Raw genomic sequence first — 25,646 nt, 5'->3', positions numbered from 1 at the left:
GGACAGCAAGGAGTCATCAGGCCAGGTAGTCCTGAGGCATGGTCCTAGGGCTCAGGTCCTCCGAGAGAAAGAAAGAAAGAAAGAAAGAGAGAAAGAATTAGAGAGAGCATACTTCAATTCACACAGGACAAGACAGGAGAAATACTACAGATATAACAGACTGACCCTAGCCCCCCGACACAAACTACTGCAGCATAAATACTGGAGGCTGAGACAGGAGGGGTCGGGAGACACTGTGGCCCCATCCGACGATACCCCCGGACAGGGCCAAACAGGCAGGATATAACCCCACCCACTTTGCCAAAGCACAGCCCCCACACCACTAGAGGGATACCTTCAACCACCAACTTACCATCCCGAGACAAGTCAATCACACTTCTGTGAAATCAAACTGTCCACTTAGGAAGCAACACTGATTGACAATAAATTTCACATGCTGTTGTGCAAATGGAATAGACAACAGGTGGAAATTATAGGCAATTAGCAAGACACCCCCAATAAAGGAGTGGTTCTGCAGGTGGGGACCACAGACCACTTCTCAGTTCCTATGCTTCCTGGCTGATGTTTTGGTCACTTTTGAATGCTGGCGGTGCTTTCACTATAGTGGTAGCATGAGACGGAGTCTACAACCCACACAAGTGGCTCAGGTAGTGCAGCTCATCCAGGATGGCACATCAATGCGAGCTATGGCAAGAAGGTTTGCTGTGTCTGTCAGCGTAGTGTCCAGAGCATGGAGGCGCTACCAGGAGACAGGCCAGTACATCAGGAGACGTGGAGGAGGCCGTAGGAGGGCAACAACCCAGCAGCAGGACCGCTACCTCCGCCCTTGTGCAAGGAGGAGCAGGAGAAGCACTGCCAGAGCCCTGCAAAATGACCTCCAGCAGGCCACAAATGTGCATGTGTCTGCTCAAACGGTCAGAAACAGACTCCATGAGGGTGGTATGAGGGCCCGACGTCCACAGGTGGGGGTTGTGCTTACAGCCCAACACCGTGCAGGACGTTTGGCATTTGCCAGAGAACACCAAGATTGGCAAATTCTCCACTGGCGCCCTGTGCTCTTCACAGATGAAAGCAGGTTCACACTGAGCACGTGACAGACGTGACAGAGTCTGGAGACGCCGTGGAGAACGTTCTGCTGCCTGCAACATCCTCCAGCATGACCGGTTTGGCGGTGGGTCAGTCATGGTGTGGGGTGGCATTTCTTTGGGGGGCCGCACAGCCCTCCATGTGCTCGCCAGAGGTAGCCTGACTGCCATTAGGTACCGAGATGAGATCCTCAGACCCCTTGTGAGACCATATGCTGGTGCGGTTGGCCCTGCGTTCCTCCTAATGCAAGACAATGCTAGACCTCATGTGGCTGGAGTGTGTCAGCAGTTCCTGCAAGAGGAAGGCATTGATGCTATGGACTGGCCCGCCCGTTCCCCAGACCTGAATCCAATTGAGCACATCTGGGACATCATGTCTCGCTCCATCCACCAACACCACGTTGCACCACAGACTGTCCAGGAGTTGGCGGATGCTTTAGTCCAGGTCTGGGAGGAGATCCCTCAGGAGACCATCCGCCACCTCATCAGGAGCATGCCCAGGCGTTGTATGGAGGTCATACAGGCACGTGGAGGCCACACACACTACTGAGCCTCATTTTGACTTGTTTTAAGGACATTACATCAAAGTTGGATCAGCCTGTAGTGTGGTTTTCCACTTTAATTTTGAGTGTGACTCCAAATCCAGACCTCCATGGGTTGATAAATTGTATTTCCATTGATTATTTTTGTGTGATTTTGTTGTCAGCACATTCAACTATGTAAAGAAAAAATATTTAATAAGATTGTTTCTTGCATTCAGATCTAGGATGTGTTGTTTAAGTGTTCCCTTTATTTTTTTGAGCAGTATATTTTACACCATTTTAAAGATAAGACTCTCGTTAATCTAACCACATTGTCCGATTTCAAAAAGGCTTTTCAGCGAAAGCAAAACATTAGATTATGTCAGGAGAGTACATAGACACAAATAATCACACAGCCATTTTCCAAGCAAGCATATATGTCACATAAACCCAAACCACAGCTAAATGCCGCACTAACCTTTGATGATCTTCATCAGATGACACTCCTAGGACATTATGTTATACAATACGTGCATGTTTTGTTCAATCAAGTTCATATTTATATCAAAAACCAGCTTTTTACATTAGCATGTGATGTTCAGAACTAGCATACCCACCGAAAACTTCCGGTGAATTTACTAAATTACTCATGATAAATGTTCACAAAATACATAACAATTATTTTAAGAATTATAGATACAGAACTCCTTTATGCAATCGCTATGTCCGATTTTAAAATAGCTTTTCGGTGAAAGCACATTTTGCAATATTCTGAGTACATAGCTCGGCCATCACGGCTAGCTATTTTGACATCCGCCAACTTCGGGGTCAACTAAACTCAGAATTACTATTAGAAAAATTGGATTACCTTTGCTGTTCTTCGTCAGTATGCACTCCCAGGACTTCTACTTCAACAACAAATGTTGTTTTGGTTCTAAATAATCCATAGTTATATCCAAATACCTCCGTTTTTTGTTCGTGCGTTCAGGTCACTATCCGAAGGGTAACGCGCGAGCGCATTTTGTGACAAAAAAAATCAAAATATTCCATTACCGTACTTAGAAGCATGTCAAACGCTGTTTAAAATCTATTTTATGCTATTTTCTCATAAAATACCGATAATATTCCAACCGGGCAACGTTGTATTCATTCAAAGACTGAAAGAAAAACATGGCGAGTTCTCGTGACCGCGCATCTCCAGTCTTACTGTCCCCAGGCTGACCACTTACAAACTCTGCTCCTATACTTTGCCCAGCGACAGCAGACACCCCATTCCACTTTCTGGCGGCTTTAGAGAGCCAATGGAAGCCTTAGAAAGTGTCACGTTACAGCACAGATGCTGTAATGTCGATAGAGATGCAACAGAAGGACAACAAATTGTCAGACAGGGCACTTCCTGTATGGAATCTTCTCAGGTTTTGGCCTGCCATATGAGTTCTGTTATACTCACAGACACCATTCAAACAGTTTTAGAAACTTTAGAGTGTTTTCTATCCACATCTACTAATTATATGCATATTCTAGTTTCTGGGCAGGAGTAGTAACCAGATTAAATCGGGCACGTTTTTTATCCGGCCATGAAAATACTGCCCCCTATCCCAAAAAAGTTAAGCAGGGTTCATACAGACATTGACAATTCAAATTCAAGGACTTAATTGTAATTTTAGGGCCTCAATGTTATACAATTATACAATTGTATAACATATATAATTGTACATATAGGGCTTAATATAGAAGCCAGGACACCCGTGAAACAAGTCTGTATTCAACGTCCATCCATGTCTGAGGAATTCGGGAGATGACGTGGAAATTGGCCCCTAGGGGCAACAGTGAGCGGTGTTACCTTCAAGTAGGTTTTGGCGTTGTGGACGGCGATTGCAGATGGGCATAAGCACCTGCCTCTGGTGCCAAAGGTTGCATGTTTGAATCCAACAATTGAAAGTTGTTTGAGATTTTTGTTTTAAGCCTATCCCAAACCTTACAATTTCAGAGTTAAGGCCTAAACCTAACCTTAAACACTTTGAAATTTGACGTTTGGAACAACTTTGAAATTTGACGTTTGAGAAACATGGATGAACGTCTAATTCTGACGTGAGACAGAGCTTGTTGCAGCTATTGATTATAGCTATGTTCTCCCTTATATGGTAATGTGGGGCGGCAGGTAGCCTAGTGGTTAGAGCGTTGGACATGTAACCGAAAGGTTGGTAGATTGAATCCCTGAGCTGACAAGGTAAAAATCTGTCGTTCTGCTCCTGAACAAGGCGCAGGCGAACACTGTTCCTAGGCCTTGATTGAAAATAAGAATGTGTTCTTAACTGACTTGCCTAGTTAAATAAAGGTTAATGAAATGTAATGACATAAAAACAATTGGCAGATTATCAATGATTTAAACAGCTGTAACAAGTTGTCCAGCATAGGAAATCCTCACTCGTACCCTAGTTTATAGAAAGATCCATCATCTAAATTGTGGCGCTATATATCAATGCATTACTCAAATTGCGGTGATAGGTTTTGTAGATTATTATTATTGCCAGCAGTTTCACACTGATGACTCAAGAGGAAACTAGGGTTGCAGTCTAGATGTACGGTTTCGACTGCTCATACAGTTTTGCTTCGGTACTGCAGTTGAACTTACGCGGACCCAGAAATAAGAATTCCAAGTCAGATTTGAAAATTCCTAATTAAGACACTTTAGTCATCACCTTTGTGCACAAAACATCCATTGAATTATTCAAATAATTGTCGCTAATTTCTTTTTTCCATCACTCACAGCAGAAGATATTACAATGTTATATTCATCCAATGTCTGCAATGTTTTTGGATAATGTGATGATGTCATCGCTGCTTGTGCTGCTCCCTGTGCTAGAGCTCTGTACGGACTTAAACTTTAAGCCCAAGCCCTACCCACGACGTTCAGGCCCTACCCTACCCAGGCCCAATTGCTTCTGCCAAATTTAAGGCCCAGCCATGCCCGAAATAACTTCCTCCATTTGTAAATCCATTACCTGCTCCTCTCTTTCTGTCACTCGCTCCCTGCGCGCAGGCAGCTCACTATGCATGTACAGTCGTGGCCAAAAGTTTTGAGAATTTCCATAAATATTAATTTTCACAAAGTCTGCTGCCTCAGTTTGTATGATGGCAATTTGCATATTCTCCAGAATGTTATGAAGAGCGATCAGATGAATTGCAATTAATTGCAAAGTCCCTCCTTGCTATGCAAATGAACTGAATCCCCCCCAAAAAAATTCCACTGCATTTCAGCCCTGCCACAAAAGGACCAGCTGACATCATGTCAGTGATTCTCTCGTTAACACAGGTGTGAGTTGATGAGGACAAGGCTGGAGATCACTCTGTCATGCTGATTGAGTTCGAATAACAGACTGGAAGCTTCAAAAGGAGGGTGGTGGTTGGAATCATTGTTCTTCCTCTGTCAACCATGGTTACCTGCAAGGAAACACGTGTCGTCATCATTGCTTTGCACAAAAAGGGCTTTACAGGCAAGGATATTGCTGCCAGTAAGATTGCACGTAAATCAACCATTTATCGGATCATCAAGAACTTCAAGGAGAGCGGTTCAATTGTTGTGAAGAAGGCTTCAGGGCGCCCAAGAAAGTCCAGCAAGTGCCAGGACCGTCTCCTAAAGTTGATTCAGCTGCGGGATCGGGGCACCACCAGTACAGAGCTTGCTCAGGAATGGCAGCAGGCAGGTGTGAGTGCATTTGCACTCACAATGAGGCGAAGACTTTTGGAGGATGGCCTGGTGTCAAGAAGGGCAGCAAAGAAGCTACTTCTCTCCAGGAAAAACATCAGGGACAGACTGATATTCTGCAAAAGTTACAGGGATTGGACTGCTGAGGACTGAGAAAAAAAAGTCATTTTCTCTGATGAATCCCCCTTTCCGATTGTTTGGGGCATCCGGAAAAAAGCTTGTCCGGAGAAGACAAGGTGAGCGCTACCATCAGTCCTGTGTCATGCCAACAGTAAAGCATCCTAAGACCATTCATGTGTGGGGTTGCTTCTCAGCCAAGGGAGTGGGCTCACTCACAATTTTGCTTAAGAACACAGCCATGAATAAAGAATGGTACCAACACATCCTCCGAGAGCAACTTCTCCCAACCATCCAGGAACAGTTTGGTGACGAACAGTGCCTTTTCCAGCATGATGGAGCACCTTGCCATAAGGCAAAAGTGATAACTAAGTGGCTCGGGGAACAAAACATCGATATTTTGGGCCCATGGCCAGGAAACTCCCCAGACCTTAATCCTCAAGAGGCGGGTGGACAAACAAAAACCCACAAATTCTGACAAACTCCAAGCATTGATTATGCAAAAATGGGCTGCCATCAGTCAGGATGTGGCCCAGAAGTTAATTGACAGCATGCCAGGGCGGATTGCAGAGGTCTTGAAAAAGAAGGTTCAACACTGCAAATATTGACTCTTTGCATCAACTTCATGTAATTGTCAATAAAAGCCTTTGACACTTATGAAATGCATGTAATTATACTTCAGTATTCCATAGTAACATCTGACAAAAATATCTAAAGACACTGAAGCAGCAAACTCTGTGGAAATTAATATTTGTGTAATTCTCAAAACTTTTGGCCACGACTGTACTCTGCTCATGGGGGCTATAAAAATGTGAGTATCCATAGCAACAGGTCCACTTGGGCTGCACTGCTCAATGAAGAGACAGGAGAGAGAAGTTAGCTGTTAGCTACTTTGTCACTCTAAACTCCAACAAAACTCAAGGAACAATATTATTTTCTGTGAAATCCCTCCTGTTTTTCAGTGTTTTCAGAAAGTATTCATACCCTCTGACTTATTCCGCATTTTGTGTTACATCCTGAATTCAGAATGGATTTAATGATTTTTATGTCACTCATCATGTTTTTAGATGTTTTTGTTAATTTATTGAAAATGAAATACAGAAATCTCATTGACATACGTATTCACAACCCTGAGTCAATACATGTTAGAATCACCTTTGGCTGCAATTACAGCTGTGAGTCTTTCTGGGTAAGTAAGAGCTTTGCACACCTGGAGTGTACAATATTTGCACATTATTTTAAGTATACTTCAAGCTGTCAAATTGGTTGTTTATCATTGCTAGACAGCCTGTTTTGGAATGTAGAATAGTAATAAATAAAACATGACCAAATTACAAACTTTAAAATGAATTGTTATAGTATTAATGCTTTTCTAAATGTTGGGTTTCAGGTTGTCCAAATCAGCTCTAACTTCAGACAAGTTATGAATAATGTGAGAACATAAGGCTACATTCCAATATTGATATTAGCATACCACTTAGGATGCATGCATTGCTTCATTCTAAGTGGTATTCTTGTGTGGCTATTGGAATGTGGAAAAAGAGGTTTACCAGTGACTTTATGTTCCAGAATCCATCCTTGGGACAAGCAGGACGTGGCCTACAGACTGTAGGGGCGAGAGCTTTGGCTTATGGGTAGAAGGGTGTCTCACTCAATTCACATATCTTTGAGGTAAGTCTGACCTCTGTCCAGTGTCTGTGGTGTTTTAACCATTTTAATAATAACTTTTTATTGGCCAGTCTTTTTATTGTCTTTTTCTTTGCAACTCTGCCTAGAAGGCCAGCATCCCGGAGTCGCCTCTTCACTGTTGACGTTGAGACTGGTGTTTTGCAGGTACTATTTAATGAAGCTGCCAGTTGAAAAGTTGTGAGGCGTCGGTTTAACAAACTAGACACACTAATACAAACTCAGCAATAAAAGAAATGTCCCTTTTTCAGGACCCTGTCTTGAAAGATAATTAGTAAAAATCCAAATAACTTCACAGATCTTCATTGTAAAGGGTTTAAACACTGTTTCCAATGCTTGTTCAATGAACGATAAACAATTAATGAACATGCACCTGTGGAACGGTCATTAAGACACTAACAGCTTAGAGATGGTAGGCAATTAAGGTCACAGTTATGAAAACTTAGGACACTAAAAGAGGCCTTTCTACAGACTCTGAAAAACACCAAAAGAAAGATGCCCAGGGTCCCTGCTCCTCTGCGTGAACGTGCCTTAGGCATGCTGCAAGGAGGCATGAGGACTGCAGATGTGGCCAGGGAAATAAATTGCAATGTCCGTATTGTGAGACGCCTAAGACAGCGCTACAGGCCAGACAGCTGATCGTCCTCGCAGTGGCACATGTAACAACACCTGCACAGGATCAGTACATCCGAACATCACTCCTGCGGGACAGGTACAGGATAGCAACAACAACTGCCCAAGTTACACCAGGAACGCACAATCCCTCCATCAGTGCTCAGAGACTCTCCGCAATAGGCTGAACTGAGGGCTTGTAGGCCTGTTGTAAGGCAGGTCTTCACCAGATATCACCGGCAACAACGTCGCCTATGGGCACAAACCCACTGTCGATGGACCAAACAGGACTGGCAAAAAGTGCTCTTCACTGACGAGTCGAGGGTTTGTCTCACCAGGGGTGATGCTGGGATTCGCGAAGGAATGAGCGTTACACCGAGGCCTGTACTCTGGAGCGGGATCGATTTGGAGGTGGAGGGTCTGTCATGGTCTGGGGCGGTATGTCACAGCATCATCTGACTGAGCTTGTTGTCATTGCAGGCAATCTCAATGCTGTGTGTTACAGGGAAGACATCGTCATCCCTCATGTGGTACCCTTCCTGCAGGCTCATCCTGACATGACCCTCCAGCATGACAATGCCACCAGCCATACTGCTCATTCTGTGCATGATTTCCTGCAAGATAGGAATGTCAATGTTCTGCCATAGCCAGCAAAGAGCCCAGATCTCAATCCCATTGAGCACATCTGGGACCTGTTGGAGGGTGAGGGCTAGGGGCCATTCCCCCCAGAAATGTCCGGGAAATTGCAGGTGCCTTAGTGGAAGAGTGGGGTACCATCTCACAACAGGAACTGGCAAATCTGGTGCAGTCCATGAGGAGATGCACTGCAGTACTTAATGCAGCTGGTGGCCACACCAGATACTGACTATTACTTTTGACCCCCCATTTGTTCAGGGACACAATCAATTTCTGTTAGTCACATGTCTCTGGAACTTGTTCAGTTTATGTCTCAGTTGTTGAATATTTTGTTCATACAAATATTTACACATGTTAAGTTTGCTGAAAATAAACACAGTTGACAGTGAGAAGGTGTTTCTTTTTTTGCTGAGTTTACTTGTCCTTACTAGTTTATTTGCTCAGTTGTGCACCGGGGCCTCCCACTCTTTCTATTCTGGTTAGGGCCAGTTTGTGCTGTTCTATGAAGGGAGTAGTACACAGCATTATACGAGATATTCAGTTTCTTGGCAATTTCTCACATGGAATAGCCTTCATTTCTCAGAACAAGAATAGACTTGAGTTTCAGAAGAAAGTCTTTGTTTCTGGCCCTTTTTAGCCTGTAATCAAACCTACAAATGCTGATGCTCCAGATCCTCAACTCATGTAAAGGCCAGTTTTATTGCTTCTTTGAAATCAGAACAGTTTTCCGCTGTGCTAACATAATTGCAAAAGGGTTTACCAATGATCAATTAGCCTTTTAAAATGATAAACTTGTATTAGCTAACACAACGTGCCGGTTGCTGATAATGGGCCTCTGTACACCTATGTAGATATTCCATCAAAAATCAGCCATTTCCAGCTACAACAGTAATTTACAACATATACACATTATTTCTGATCAATTTGATGTTATTTTAATGGACAAAAAGTGCTTTTCTAAGTGACCCCAAACCTTTGAACGGTAGTATATACATATGTGGCTTGAGTGACAGACTCTGCTCATGGGTAAAGGCTAGGGAAAGGCCCCTGGAATGAGACGCCTTCCTCCCCATAAGCCACAGTTCTCACCCCTAGAGACAGTCTGTAGGCCACGTTCTGCTTGTCTCAGGGATGGATACTGGAACAAAGTCAATGGTAAACCTTGTTGCACATTCTAATACCCTCGTTAGCGTACCACATTGTTGCTATCATGTGAAAGAAACAGTTCATCTGATCTCCCTCTTCAGGTCTCTTTGTGTAGAGCACCTTTAAGTTGACCCCTGTAGCACTGTGTAGATAGAACTATAGTTGATTTGGTGGAAAGTGTAGATGGACCACGCCTGGCATTTCAATAAAAACCCACTAACTTGTTTATTTATTTATTTGATGATCAATGATAGTAAAATGAAATAAGGCAATAGAGATTGACAACCATTGCTCATATTGTATCATTCAAAAACACATTTCCCACTGCGTAAATAATCGTAGAATACAATATGAAAAATTATAGAATGATTCAGCTTCAGTGCAATTGTAAACAAGCCAAAGAGGTGATTAGTTATCTACAAAAACCACATAATTATGTTCAAGACAATTCAAAGATACACACTGAAAGACTGCAAGACTGCAATCAGTTTCACACTGATGACTCAAGAGAAAATGTAAGCATTTCATTTCCAGTCTTGACACAAGTGCATCTCGTTAACCACCATTACCATATTTGGGTGGAATAATCCATTCCTAGCAGGGGGGGGGGTTCTCGTCTCACTGCTTGTCTGGCCAGCGGTTGAGAGTGAAGGGAGGTGCAGGTAGAACCCCATCAGCACTGTAAACAGGACATGCCTTAAAGTCACAAGCCCAGTCCCTCCATGCGTAGCGCAGGCCGGCTACATTGTCCATGGAACAGTAATTCGTGGACACTTGGACAGCGCTAACGCCCCACTGCAGTATGGGAGCTGGGACCCACAGTGACAGAGAGTCACAGGGTGCCCTCACCACTGAGCAGCAAATCTGAGGAAGAAACAGTCTGGTTAAGAAATGGTTTCCCATGGCATGACAACATGCCAAGCTGCTGACAATAACAAAGAAAGAATTCAGATCCAGCCCAACCTGATCATGGTCGGTAGAAACAATAATAATAATAATAATAATAATAAAAGTTGTACTGTCACATACACCAGATAGGTGCAGTGAAATGTGTTGTTTTACAGGGTCATCCATAGTAGTGTGGTGCCTCTGGGGCAAATGAGGGTTTATTGCCTTGCTCAAGGGCAGATCAGATTTTTCACATTGTCCGATCAGATATTCAAACATGCAACATTTTGGTTACCAGCCAAGCACTCTAACCACTAGGCTAAATGCTACCCCATACCTTTGAACACATTACAACTACAGCCATCACACTTACCTGAAAGATGTCTTTGGATTGAGTGACAGACACTCTCTGGTCATAGGTTACGTTGATATACTGGTCATTGACCAGGACCCGGCTAGGGAAAGGCCCCTGGAATGAGACGCCCTCCTCCCCATAAGCCACAGCTCTCGCCCCTAGAGACAGTCTATAGGCCACGTCCTGCTTGTCCCGGGGATGGATACTGGAACAAAGTCACTGGTAAACATCTTGTTCCACATTCTAATATCCTCATTAGTGTACCACTTAGAATGATGCAATGCATGCATCCTAAGTGGTATGTTAGTTTCGATATTGGAACGTAGCCTTGTATTCTCACAGTATTCAAATGTGAACTGCTTAAAGCTTTTAGAAGAGTACAGGCTTATCAAATACTGTGGTATCCATTCTATGATTGTTACTTACCTGCCAAAAGGAGACATTTCATCTCCTAAGTCCATAGCAACGGCCATGAATGTGTTCTTCATACGCAGGTTGGGAGCAAAGCCATAGTCTGCAGTCTGGTGCCAGCGTATGTTTGGAAATCCCTCACTTAAGGAGGCCTTTATATATGTAGAGACCTCAGGACAAATATATAGACAGAATCAACGTAACAGCGTAAGAAGCAGTGGATAACATCCTGGAGTGATACATTGTCAAAGCAATGTAGTGATTCCTACTATTCAAGATGGTGGCAAGAAAAAGTATGCGAACCCTTTGGAAATACCTGTATTTCTGCATAAATTGGTCATAAAATTTGATCCGATCTTCATCTAGGTCACAACAATAGACAAAACAGTCTGCTTAAACAATTATACATTGTAATGTCTTTATTGAACACACCATGTAAACATTCATACAGCAGGGTGGAACAAGTGTGTGAACCCTTCGATTTAATAACTGGTTGACCCTCCTTTGGCAGCAATAACCTCAACCAAACGTTTCTGTAGTTGCGGATCACACCTGCACAACGGTCAGGAGGAATTTTGGACCATTCCTCTTTACAAAACTGTTTCAGCTCAGAAATATTCTTGGGATGTCTGGTGTGAACTGCTCTCGAGGTCATGCCAAAGCATCTCAATCGGGTTGAGGTCAGGACTCTGACTGGGCCACTCCAGAAGGTGTATTTTCTTATTTTAAAACCATTCTGATGTTGATTTATTTCTGTTTTGGGTTATTGTCCTGCTGCATCACCCAACTTCTGTTGAGCTTCAATTGGTGGACATTCTCCTGAAAAATGTCTTGATAAACTTGGGAATTCATTTTTCCGTCAATGATAGCAAGCTGTCCAGGCCCTGAGGCAGCCCCTAACCATGATGCTCCCTCCACCATACTTTACAGTTGGGATGAGGTTGATGTTGGTGTGCCTTTTTTTTTTTCTTCCCCCCCCACATAGTGTTGTGTGGTCCTTCCAAACAACTCAACTGTAGTTTCATCTGGCCACAGAATATTTTGCCAGTAGCGCTGTGGAACATCCAGGTGCACTTTTGCAAACTTCAGATGTGCAGCAATGTTTTTTTTGGACAGGAGTGGCTTCTTCCATGGTGTCCTCCCATGAACACCATACTTATTTGGTGTTTTACGTATTGTAGACTCGTCAGAGATGTTAGCATGTTCCAGAGATTTCTTTAAGTCTATAGCTGAAACTCTAGGATTCCTCTCAACCTCATTGAGCATTCTGCACTGTGCTCTTGCAGTCATCTTTGCAGGATGGCCACTCCTAGGGAGAATAGCAACTGTGCTGAACTTTCTCCATTCATAGACAATTTGTCTTAGTGTGGACTGATGAACATAAAGGCTTTTAAAGATACTTTTGTAACCCTTTCCAACTTTATGAAAGTCAACAATTCTTAATCTTAGGTCTTCTGAGATCTCTTTTGTTCGAGGCATGGGTGACAAACATCTAAAACACTTATCTCCCTCACTAGCTTTAAGCACCAGCTGTCAGAGCAGCTCACAGATTAATAAACCTGTACATAGCCCATCTATAATTTAGCCCTAACAACTACCTCTTCCCCTACTGTATTTATTTAGCTCCTTTGCACCCCATTATTTCTACTTTGCACTTTCTTCCACTGCAAATCTACCATTCCAGTGTTTTACTTGCTATATTGTATTTACTTCGCCACCATGGCCTTTTTTGCCTTTACCTCCCTTATCTCACCTCATTTGCTCACTTTGTATATAGACTTATTTTTCTACTATATTATTGACTGTATGTTTGTTTTACTCCACGTGTAACTGTTGTTGTATGTGTCAAACTGCTTGCTTTGTCTTGGCCAGGTCGCAATTGTAAATGAGAACTCATTCAACTTGCCTACCTGGTTAAATAAATAAAATAAAACATCAGGCAATGCTTCTTGTGAATAGCAAACTCAAATTTTGTGAGTTTTATCGGCAAGGCAGCTCTAATCAACATCTCCAATCTTGTCTCATTGATTGGACTCCAGGTCAGCGGGTTCCTGACTCCAATTAGCTTGGAGGAGTCATTAGCCTAGGGGTTAACATACTTTTTCAACCTTTCTAGACGTAGAGACAAATATATAGACAGAATCAATGTAACAGCATAAGCAGCAGTTGATAACATCCTGGTATGATACATTGACAAAACAATGTAGTGATTGCTACTATGCTAGATAAAGGGACATTTTTTTTTGCTGAGTTTCAGGACCCTGTCTTTAAAAGATAATTAGTAAAAATCCAAATAACTTCACAGATCTTCATTTTAAAAGGGTTTAAACACTTTCTCATGCTTGCTCAATGATCCATAAACAATTAATGAACATGCACCTGTGGAAAGGTCGTTAAATCACTAAGCTTACAGACGGTAGGCAATTAAGGTCACAGTTAAGCAATTAAGGACACTAAAGAGGACACTAAAGAGGCCTTTCTACAGACTGGGCATCTTTCTTTTGGTGTTTTTCAGGGTCCCTGCTCTGCGTGAACGTGCCTTAGGCATGCTGCAAGGAGGCATGAGGACTGCAGATGTGGCCAGGGCAATAAATTGCAATGTCCGTACTGTGAGACGCCTAAGACAGCGCTACAGGGAGACAGGCCGGACAGCTGATTGTCCTCACAGTGGCAGACCACGTGTAACAACACCTGCACAAGATCGGTACATCCGAACATCACACCTGCGGGACAGGTACAGGATGGCAACAACAACTGCCCGAGTTACACCAGGAACGCACAATCACTCCATCAGTGCTCAGAAACGATCCGCAATAGGCTGAGAGCGGCTGGACTGAGGGCTTGTAGGCCTGTTGTAAGCAGGTCCTCACCAGACATCACCGGCAACAACGTCGCCCATGGGTACAAACCCACAGTAAATGGACCAGACAGGACTGGCAAGAAGTGCTCTTCACTGACGAGTCGTGGTTTTGTCTCACCAGGGGTGATGGTCGGATTTGTGTTTATCATCGAAGGAATGAGCGTTACACCGATGCCTGTACTCTGGAACGGGATCGATTTGGAGATGGAGGGTCCGTCATGGTCTGGGGCCCGAGTCTCACAGCATTATCGGACTGAGCTTGTTGTCATTGCAGGCAATCTCAATGCTGTGCGTTACAGGGAAGACATCCTCCTCCCTCATGTGGTACCCTTCCTGCAGGCTCATCCTGACATGACAATGCCACCAGCCATACTGCTCGTTCTGTGCGTGATTTCCTGCAAGACAGGAATGCCAGTGTTCTGCCATGGCCAGCGAAGAGCCCGGATCTCAATCCCATTGAGCACGTCTGGGACCTGTTTGATCGGAGGGTGAGGGCCATTGCCATTCCCGACAGAAATGTCTGGTAACTTGCAGGTGCCTTGGTGGAAGAGTTGGGTAACATCTCACAGCAAGAACTGGCAAATCTGGTGCAGTAATGAGGAGGAGATGCACTGCAGTACTTAATGCAGCAGGTGGCCACACCAGATACTGACTATTACTTTTGACTCCCCCTTTGTTCAGGGACACAATCCATTTCTGTTAGTCACATGTCTGTGGAACTTGTTCAGTTTGTCTCAGTTGTTGAATATTTTGTTCATACAAATATTTACACATGTTAAGTTTGCTGAAAATAAACACAGTTGTCAGTGAGAGGACGTTTCTTTTTTTGCTGAGTTTGCATTCACAGGGGATTAGGTGTTGTCACGATAAGAAGGGCCTTAACACACGGCACTGAATGTTCTGTAAACACCAGCCGAGAGGCTTGTAGGACGTCTCAACACCAACTGCTGCAGAATCACAGTGTCACAGATATGTTATCAGCTCAGTCTGGTGTCAAACTTTAACATTTAGTCAGTACCTGTACAAATCCAAAGGGGAAATCTGGTGCCGTCTGTCCCCCTGAGCTCTGGTGGAAAGCCATCCTCCAGTCATCAATCATGGAGGGAAAGGAACAGGAGTATTTCTTCTGATTGTAGTCTGTGTTGGCCTCACCTATCACAGGGGTCAGGTCAGAGGTCAGACATGTCTTCAGTTTCTATGCTGTTACTGTATGCTAACAGATGTGACGCCAAGCTGTTTTACCTTGGTACCAGATAGCTCCTTTGATGGTCATGTTCAGAAGTGGATGGATCATGGCATTCCACAACACAGAGTGAGTCCACACAGACAAATACATTGAAGGTGTATATGGTATGGGGAACCTGGATGAAAAGAACAGGACATAGGCCAACTGATATCAAGTACCATAGGTGAGAGGATATTTTAAGGTGCATGCTACCTGTATATTTCTGTAACAACGCTCACATTAACTTAGTCCAAAAGAAACAAGACAAAAATATTCACTAGTCTACAATCCTTAAGAAAATGTCTAATTTCAGATGTAAAGTAGCATACCTACCGAACATCTCTATTGCAAGAGTAAAGCTCCAGGGTCCCTTTACACTTACCCGTTAATCCTGTCCAAGTCACAGTGTTTGAGTGCTCGGGGGGAGGACCATGCCTCTACAGGTGTGCCTCCCCAGCAGGACGTCACTAGGCCGATGGGGTACTTCAGCGCCTTGTACAAGTGGCGCCCAAACATCCAGCACACTGCAGAGTAGTGCTTGAAATCCCCACCACCCAGCAACTCTGTTCAGGAGGGTTAAGATTAATTTCCATTATCAGCTGAATGTATTAGTACCATTTCAATTAGTCCGTTGGCTGACAGCTATCAAATACATTCAATTTCACATCTTATTGAGCTAATAGACTGTATGGAGCCTGTCCATACTTGCTGTGGGGACAGACCAGGGCACCTCCACTCCAGCCAGGTCAGTCAGCTCAGTGTAGCTCTGCTCCAAGGCAGCCATAAAGATCCGCACCTGAGGGAACTTGGAGGCCAGAGCTAGCTCCTCTGATGCATTGAACACCTTGAGGACAAGACATAAATGGTTATTACAACTATGCAAACTCAGACTTATTTTAACATTGCAGAGTATACCTGAGAAGTTGTGAAAGCCATGTTGCTCTGTCCCCCACACAGCCAGACATCCCCAAACAGCACATCTGTGAGAGTGATACTGTGGTTGTTCTGGAGGACTGCAGTCACGTTGTAGGGACCGCCAGCTTCCATTGGGTCAAGGGTCACCCTCCATATCCCTGGGAAGAGATCCAAAACCATGGATCAGTGAAGGTTACGCTAATCTCTTCATATATAGTGTATTCAGAACCCTTCCCCTGTTCCACATTGTTAGAGCCTTATTCTAAAATGGATTAAATAAAACCAATTCCTCAGCAATCTACACACAATACCCCATAATGAAAAAAAAAAAAAAAAAAAATAGTTTTTAGAACATTTTGCACAAAACAAAAAACAGCAATACCTTAGAGTATTTGGAATCCCTTCAATTTCAGCATTTTGTTACGTTACAGCCTTTATTCTAAAATTGATTAAATAAAAAAATGTCCTCAATCTACACACAATACCCCATAATGACAAAGCAAATTACATTAGGAAACAGAATAAAGGCTATAACTTAACAAAATGTGGAAAAAGTCAAGGTGTCTGAATACTTTCCAAATACACTGTACAGTACATTGCAAGGCAGAAAAGTGGCACACTGATCACAATTAACTTTAAACAATGTGCTTTTTTTGGTACCTCACACTTCCTCAGCTTTTTCCTCATTCTGACGGACATGTCACAGTCACCTTTACAGTACGATGTTAACATTTGTTAGAAAAATAACTTGACAAGAGCTTAGGGTTTTATCAACTCTCATTGAATTTACAGTTCAGCTTACTTCATCCTCAACTTCATGACATGACTGGATAGGCACGCTAAACTAAAGGCATTGTTGCGATCAGATAACTCACCGGCAGCCACACTGACAGCAGGTGCATTGTTAGTGAATGGTCCTCCTGATAGAAAGACCGTGACCTCAGTATCATCGGGTCCATAGCCCCACAACACAGCCCTCTCTGGGGCCTTCTGCAGAACCATGTGATCGCCATAATAGGAGGCAAAGCGGAACCTACCACCTGGAAACAAAAACAATATTATTAAATCTACTGTATTAGAAAATATTTATCCAAGTCAATATTCAAGGCAATTAAACAATCATATTACGCATATTTAAAGTTACTCTTTCAATGTTATTTGACAGTATGCATAAAGGCCAATAAAATATAATCGACATATTTACCTGTTCAGTTGCCTTGACAGTAAAATGCATCATTCAATGTACAGTGCATTCAAAAAGTATTCAGACCCCTTGACTTTTTCCACATTTTCCTACATTACAGCCTTATTCTAAAATGTATTAAATAAAAACAAAATTCCTCAATACCCCATAATGACAAAGCGAAAACAGGTTTAGAAAAACACCTGATTTACATAAGTATTCAGACCCTTTGCTATGAGACTCGAAATTGAGCTCAGGTGCATACTTTCCATTGATCATCCATCCGTAAGATGTTACCACAACTTGATTGGAGTCCACCTGTGGTAAATTCAACTGACTGGACATGATTTGGAAAGGCACACACACGATGTAAGGTCCTACAGTTGACAGTGGATGTCAGAGGAAAAAAATAAACAAGCCATGAGGTCAAAGGAATTGTCTGTAGAGCTCCGAGACCGGATCATGTCAAAGCACAGATCTGGGGAAGGGTATCAAAACATTTCTGCAGCATTGAAAGTCCCCAAGAACACAGTTCATCATTCTTAAATGGAAGAAGTTTGGAACCACCAAGACTCTTCCTAGAGCTGGCTGCCCGGCTAACCTCAGCAATCGGGGGAGAAGGGCCTTGGTCAGGGAGGTGACCAAGAACCAGATGGTCACTCTGACAGAGCTCCAGAGTTTCTCTGTGGAGATGGGAGAACCTTCCAGAAGGCCAACCATCTGTGCAACACTCCACCAATCAGGCCTTTATAGTAGAGTGGCCAGACAGAACCATTCCTCAGTAAAAAAGGCACATGACAGCCTGCTTGGAGTTTGCCCAAAGGCACCTAAAGACTCAGACCATGAGAAACAAGATTCTCTGGTCTGATGAAACCAAGACTGAAGTTTTTGGCCTGAATGCCAAGTGTCACATCTGGAGGAAGCCTGGCACCATCCTTACGGTGAAACATGGTGGTGGCAGCATCATGCTGTGGGGATGTTTTTTCAGCGGCATGGACTGGGAGACTAGTCAGTAGAGGGAAAGATCAGAGAAAAGTACAGAGAGATCCTTGATGAGAACTGGGGTGAAGGTTCACCTTCCAACAGGACAATGTCTTGGCTGTGTGCTTAGGGTCAACGCAGGAGTGGCTTCAGGACAAGTCTCTGAATGTCCTTGAGTTGCCCAGCCAGAGCCTGGACTTGAACATCGAGACCTGAAAATAGCTGTGCAGCGACGCTCCCCATCCAACCTGACAGAGCTTGAGGGGGATCTGCAGAGAAGAATGGGAGAAACTTCCCAAAATACAGGTGCACCAAGCTTGCAGCATCATACCCAACAAGTGTAATCACTGCCAAAGTCCTGAGTAAAGGGTCTGAATACTTACAGTACCAGTCAAAGGTTTGTCCAGACCTAATCATTCCAGGGTTTCTTTATTTTTACCATTTTCTACATTGTAGATCAATAGTGAAGACAAACTATGAAATAACACATATGGAATCATGTAGTAATCAACAACAACAACAAAAAGTGTTCAACAAATCAAAATATATTTTATATATTTGAGATTCTTCAAAGTAGCCACCTTTGCATACTCTTGGTATTCTCTCAACCAGCTTCATGGAGGTAGTCACCTGGAATGCCTTTCAATTTACAGGTGTGCCTTGTTAAAAGTTAATTTGTGGAATTCTTTCCTTCTTAATGCATTTGAGCCAATCCGTTGTGTTGTGACAAGGTAGGGGTGGTATAAAGAAGATGGCCCTATTTGGTAAAAGACCAAGTCCATATTATGGCAAGAACAGCTCAAATAAGCAAAGGGAAATGACAGTCCATCATTACTGGCTCTAATAAGGACCGCCACAGGAAAGGAAGACCCAGAGTTAACTCAGCTGCAGAGGATAAGTTTATTAGAGTTACCAGCCTCAGAAATTGCAGCCCAAATAAATGCTTCACAGAGTTCAAGTAACAGACATGTCAACATCACCTGTTCAGAGGAGACTGAATCAGGCCGTCATGGTCGAATTGCTGCAAAGAAACCACTACTAAAAGGACACCAATAAGAAGAGACTTTCTTGGGCCAAGAAACAGGAGCAATGGACATTAGACCGGTGGAAATATGTCCTTTGGTCTGATGAGTCAATTTTAGATTTTTGCCGTATCCATGTGAGACGCAGGGTAGGTGAACAGATGATCTCTGCATGTTTGATTCAAGGCACACTTAACCAGCATGGCTACCACAGCATTACGCCATCCCATCTGGTTTGCACTTAGTCCCAACTATCATTTGTTTTTCAACAGGACAATGACCCAAAAACACACCCCCGGGCTGTGTAAGGGCTATTTTACCAAGGAGAGAATGGAGTGCTGCATCAGATGACCTGGCCTCCACAATCACTTGACCTCAACCCAATTGAGATGGTTTGGAATGAGTTGGACCGCAGAGCGAAGGAAATGCAGCCAACAAGTGCTCAACATATGTGGGAACTCCTTTAAGGCTGTTGGAAAAGCATTCTTGAAGCTGGTTGAGAGAATGCCAAGAGTGTACAAAGCTGTTAAAGGCAAATGTCGATTTGTTTCACACTTTTTTGGTTACTACATTATTTCATAGTTTTGATGTCTTTCTTCACTATTGATCTACAATGTAGAAAATAGTAAAAAAATACAGAAACCCTTGAATAAGGTGTGTCCAAACTTTTGACTGGTACTGTATGTAAATGTGATTTCAGTTTATTTTTAATACATTTGCAAAAATGTCTAAACCTGTTTTTGCTTTGTCATTATTAGGTATTTTGTGTAGATTGATGAGGGGGAAAAAACCATTTAATACATTTTAGAATAAGGCTGTAACGTAACAAAACGTGGAAAAAGTAAAGAGGTCTGAATACTTCCCGAATGCAGTGTAGCTACAAACAATGATACAATCTGTTACTGTAATGGAATTAGTCAACCTGAAATAGTTTATACAGGTTTTTAGCAATTATTTGTAGAATTTGCTCCGATTTTGTTTTCTTGGAAAGCTCAGTGCTATTATATTCTATCGTATAAGTACTGGTGCATTTACATGACAATTAAACATACATAAACTCAGTAAAAAAAAAAAGAAATGTCCCTTTTTCAGGACCTCATCTTTCAAAGATAATTCGTAAAAATCCAAATAAACTTCACAGATCTTCATTGTAAAGGGTTTACACACCGTTTCCCCATGCTTTTTCAATAAACCACAAACAATTAATGAACATGCACCTGTGGAACGGTCGTTAAGACACTAATAGCTTAGACGGTAGGCAATTAAGGTCACAGTTATGAAAACTTAGGACACTAAAGAGGCCTTTCTACGGACTCTGAAAAACCTCGCAGTGGCAGACCACGTGTAACAACACCTGCACAGGATCGATACATCCGAACATCACACCTGCGGGACAGGTACAGGATGGCAACAACAACTGCCCGAGTTACACCAGGAACGCACAATCCCTCCATCAGTGCTCAGAAACTATCCGCAATTGGCTAAGAGGCTGGACTGAGGGCTTGTAGGCCTGTTGTAAGGCAGGTCCCCACCAGACGTCACCGGCAACAACGTCGCCTATGGGCACAAACCCACCGTTGATGGACCAGACAGGACTGGCAAAAAGTGCTCTTCACTGACGAGTCTCGGTTTTGTCTCACCAGGGGTGATGGTCGGAATCGCGTTTATCATCGAAGGAATGAGCGTTACACTGAGCCCTGTACTCTGGCGCGGGATCGATTTGAAGGTGGAGGGTCCGTCATGGTCTGGGGCGGAGTCTCACAGCATCATCGGACTGAGCTTGTCGTCATTGCAGGCAATCTCAACACTGTGCGTTACAGGGAAGACATTGTCCTCCCTCATATGGTACCCTTCCTGCAGGCTCATCCTGACATGACCCTCCAGCATGACAGTACCACCAGCCATACTGCTCGTTCTGTGCATGATTTCCTGCAAGACAGGAATGTCAGTGTTCTGCCATAGACAGCGAAGAGCCCGGATCTCAATCCCATTGAGCACGTCTGAGACCTGTTGGATCGGAGGGTGAGGGCCAGTGCCATTCCCGGACAGAAATGTCCAGGAACTTGCAGGTGCCATGGTGGAAGAGTGGAGTAACAGCTCACAGCAAGAACTGGCAAATCTGGTGCAGTAAAGAGGAGGAGATGCACTGGAGTACTTAATGCAGCTGGTGGCCACACCAGATACTGACTGTTACTTTTGACCACCCTTTGTTCAGGGATAAATTAATCCATTTCTGTGGAACTTGTTCAGTTTATGTCTCAGTTGTTGAATCTTGTTATGTTCATACAAATATTTACACGTTAAGTTAGCTGAAAATAAACACAGTTGACAGTGAGAGGACGTTTCTTTTTTTGCTGAGTTTACGTATATACACAGTGCTGTGAAAAAGTATGAGCCCTTTCTGATTTTCTGTCTTTGTGCATATCTTTGGATACTGAATGTATAAGATCTTTATCTAATATTAGGTTTTAGTTGAAGGGAACCAGAGTTTACAAATAATAATTAAATACTTAACAAACTCATGCAACACCCAATTCCCTTATGAAAAAGTAATTGCCCCCTTACACACAATAACTGGTTGTGCCACCTTCAGCTGCAATGACTGCAACCAAATGCTTCCTCCTTGCTGTGGAGGAATTGTGGCCCACTCTTGCATTCATAACTGCTTTAGCTCAGTGACTTGTGGGTTTTCAAGCATGAACTGTTCCTTTCAAGTCCTGCCACAACATCAAATTGGGATTAGGTCTGGACTTTGACTAGGCCATTCCAAAACTGTTTGTTTTGGATCATTGTCTTGCTGCATGACCCTGCTGCGCTTCAGTTTCAGCTCACATATGGATGTCCTGACATCCTCCTGTAGAATTCTCTTATACAGAGCAGAATTCATGGTTCCTTCTATTAAAGGCAAGTCGTCCAGATCCCAAGGAAGCAAAGCATCCCCAAACCATCACACTACCACCACCATGCTTGACAGTTGGTATAAGGTTCTTACTGTGGAATGCAGAGTTTGGTTTTCGCCAGACATAATGGAACCCACGTCATCCAAAACGTTGACTCAGGTTTGCCAAAAAGCACCTGGATGATCATCAAAACTCTTGAAAGAATGTTCTATGGACAGATGGACACAATGGACACTTCATTAAGTCAGGACTCGTATTTGACTTAGCCATGCCTCCTTGCCTGTCCAACATTTCCTCATCTCCCACCCCTTCTAATGCGACTAGCCAACACTCCTCCCTCTTTTTCCCCTGCCCTGCTACAAAGCTCTCCCTGCAGGCGGTCACTGAGTCCGAGGTGCTAAAGGAGCTCTTTAAAAACCTGACCACCCAAAAAACATCTGGGTCAGATGGTTTAGACCCTTTCTTCTTTAAGGTTGCTGACCCTATCATCTCCAAGCCTATCTCTGACCCTTTTAACCGGCCTCTCCTCTCTGGGAAGGTTCCCATTGCTTGGAAGGCAGCCACAGTTCATCCTTAAATAAAGGGGAAGATCAAAGAGTACAGTATATAAAATCAGAACATCTGCTGTCTCAGCCATTACCTGTCAGCAAGGAAGAACCCCAAGGCTCGATCCTAGGCCCCACACTCATCTCAATTTACATCAACATAGCTCAAGCAGTAGGAAGATCTCTCATCCATTTATATGCAGATGATACAGTCTTATACTCAGCTGGCCCCGCCCCGAATTTTGTGTTAAACGCTCTACAACAAAGCTTTGTTAGCGTCCAACAAGCTTTCTCTGCCCTTAACCTTGTTCTGAACACTCCAAAACAAAAGGTCATTTGGTTTGATAAGAAGAATGTCCCTCTCCCCACAGGTGTGATTACTACCTTGGAGGGTTTAGAGCTTGAGGTAGTCACCTCATACAAGTACTTGGGAGTATGGCTAGACAGTACACCATCCTTCTCTCAGCACATATCAAAGCTGCAGGCTAAAGTTTAATCTAGACTTGGTTTCCTCTATTGTAAATCGCTCCACTTTCACCCCAGCTGCCACACTAACAATGATTCAGTTGGCCATCCTAGATTACGGAGACAATTAATAGATCGGCAGGTAAGGGTGCTCTCGAGCAGCTAGATGTTCTTTACCATTCGGCCATCAGATTTGCCACCAATGCTCCTTACAGGACACATCACTGCACTCTATACTCCTCTGTAAACTGGGCATCTCTGTATACCTGTCGCAAGACCCACTGGTTGATGCTTATTTATATAACTCTCAGGCCTCACTGCAGCCTTCATCCTCCACATACAACACCCGTTCTGCCAGTCACATTCTGTTAAAGGTCCCCAAAGCACACGCATCCCTGGGTCTCTCGTCTTTTCAGTTCGCTGCAGCTAGCGACTGGAACGAGCTGCAACAAACACTCAAACTGGACAGTTTTATCTCGATCTCTTCAGTCAAAGACTCAATCATGAACACTCTTACTGACAGTTGTGTCTGCGTCGTGTGATGTATTGTTGCCTCTACCTTCTTGCCATTTGTGCTGTTGTCTGTGCCCAATAATATCTGTACCATGTTTTGCGCTGCTACCATGTTATGCTGCTACCATGTTGTTGTCATGTTGTGTTGCTACCACGCTGTATTGTCATGCGTTTCTGCCTTGCTATGTTGTCTTAAATCTCTCCATGTAGTGTTGTCTCTGTAATATGTGTAATCCCAGCCCCTGTCCCCCCAGAAGGCATTTTGCATTTCGGTAGGCCGTCATTGTAAATAAGAATGTGCTTTTAACTGACTTAAAAAGGTAAAACAAATAATAAATGACTCAAAATTATAACTTTTTGTATGACATGGGTCCCTATCATCAACTGATTTGAGCCAGTGTATGGCTGTGGATTAACTGCATTGTTTGAATGCAATGTTGGCATATTGGCAGTTAATTTGAAAAAGTGTATGGAATTATTCCTCTAAAATTGTCTGGCTAGGTAGCTAACACACACATACAGTGCACATGAATTCTTCACATTCATTGTTTTACACATTATCTTAACACAGCACTGGCAAATCAAGGTTGACCAACTCCCCGACCAACATGGCTGACCTTTGGACCATCATAAGAAGGTTCTAGTATTCTAATTCCATGGGTAGCAATTCAAATATGTATTAAACAAGAAATTAACAGACTCACCAGAGGCATACAAGGATCCTAAAATAGTGAGAAAACACAAACATATCCTCAGACACATTGTTAAACTTGACTTGCTACTGTAGCTAACGTTAGCTAGGATACACTACAATCCAAACAAGGAAGTAATTGCCTTTTAAACGCTAAATGTCACGTGATTCTTCTTCATATTCCATCTGGAACATTATAACGCTGTTTCTAACAATCTACTGAAGGCCAATGTGATACGTATCAGTCTGTCGCTCACACATGTTCACATTGATAATAATCATGCTCGCTACAGTACTATGTATCATAGTTCGTCAACTTTTGTTTTGATTTGTGAACGGAAAAAAATGCACAGACTACTGCTGCCGCGAAGGACAAACAGTGCGACAGTGAAAACGTTATGTTAGTAGCCTACAGCTTCATTGTCCACATCCATCTCTGGCTGACCGAGGCAGTTGTTCAACCTTCCGGTAAGCGCCTCCGTAGCGTGTGAGTGCATCAGACAAATGTTGCATGAAAATAAAAATAAAATTGTATGAGCATCATGGCATATTTTTAAGCATATTATTATGTTGGCTATCTTAAAATTAGGAGGATCTTGAATGAAGAGGGGGAGTAGGGTAACTTAGCTATAGCAGGTTATTACTGTTGCATCAATATTGGTTGACGCCACATGTTTCTTCCAGTTAATATTTAAATAGTGCGACTGTGATTATTGCACAGTAAAACAGACAGAATAAGTCAAAAGTGACAAATGAGAAACACAATATTAATGTGTTTATGTAAGACATTTTTTTTTTTACATGTTGGCCTTTTGTGAAGACATGAACAGGCCATGATTTACTGGCATGCATATAATTAAAATAAACTTCCCATTCAGCAGAAATTAGTGATAGATGATGGGAAAATAATTGAAAAGATTGCCTTGGATGGCGCGATAACTAACGAGAGAATTACACTTCATATGTTCAGCTCCGTGAAAAGGCTACACACAGGAGTGATTCGTTTATGTTTGTGGTCATTTCACAAACTGATAAATATTAAAGAAGTTGTTCTCCAGAGAGAGGTGCTACTTATACTACATGTTTATGTCTTAATTGTTCTCTTGGCAGTCTGCTTCACAAACAACTTGGATATCTGCTGAAGATGTTATTTTCTGCTAGCGTTAATTCATTTGTTTAC

The 25,646-nt window shown here is 43.0% G+C and overlaps 1 protein-coding gene across 3 annotated transcripts; it reads right to left on the bottom strand.

Moving 5' to 3' along the window:
• Window position 1: 1 nt before the first annotated feature.
• On the bottom strand, window positions 2-24,821 carry siae (sialic acid acetylesterase). 3 transcript variants are annotated; one of them, XM_045703860.1, is made up of 10 exons: window positions 24,480-24,819; window positions 17,042-17,206; window positions 16,167-16,324; window positions 15,957-16,095; window positions 15,634-15,814; window positions 15,269-15,387; window positions 15,045-15,178; window positions 11,182-11,348; window positions 10,774-10,960; window positions 9,733-10,376 (listed from the first exon to the last, which is right to left on the bottom strand). In XM_045703860.1, the coding sequence occupies exons 1-10, from the start codon at window positions 24,535-24,537 to the stop codon at window positions 10,131-10,133; spliced, it is 1,554 nt and encodes a 517-aa protein (XP_045559816.1). In that variant the 5' UTR covers window positions 24,538-24,819; the 3' UTR covers window positions 9,733-10,130. The 3 variants fall into 3 exon arrangements, with proteins under 3 accessions (XP_045559817.1, XP_045559816.1, XP_014018620.2); XM_014163145.2 differs by having other exon boundaries at window positions 11,182-11,336; window positions 24,480-24,817; XM_045703861.1 differs by lacking the exons at window positions 9,733-10,376; window positions 10,774-10,960; window positions 11,182-11,348 and adding an exon at window positions 2-58 and having other exon boundaries at window positions 24,480-24,821.
• Between the last annotated feature and the right edge of the window lie 825 nt (window positions 24,822-25,646).

This window comes from Salmo salar, chromosome ssa20, assembly GCF_905237065.1.
Source record: "Salmo salar chromosome ssa20, Ssal_v3.1, whole genome shotgun sequence".
Lineage (NCBI taxonomy): Eukaryota > Metazoa > Chordata > Actinopteri > Salmoniformes > Salmonidae > Salmo > Salmo salar.
Note: the sequence above shows the minus strand (reverse complement) of the source record. Positions and strands in the feature narration are given on the sequence as shown.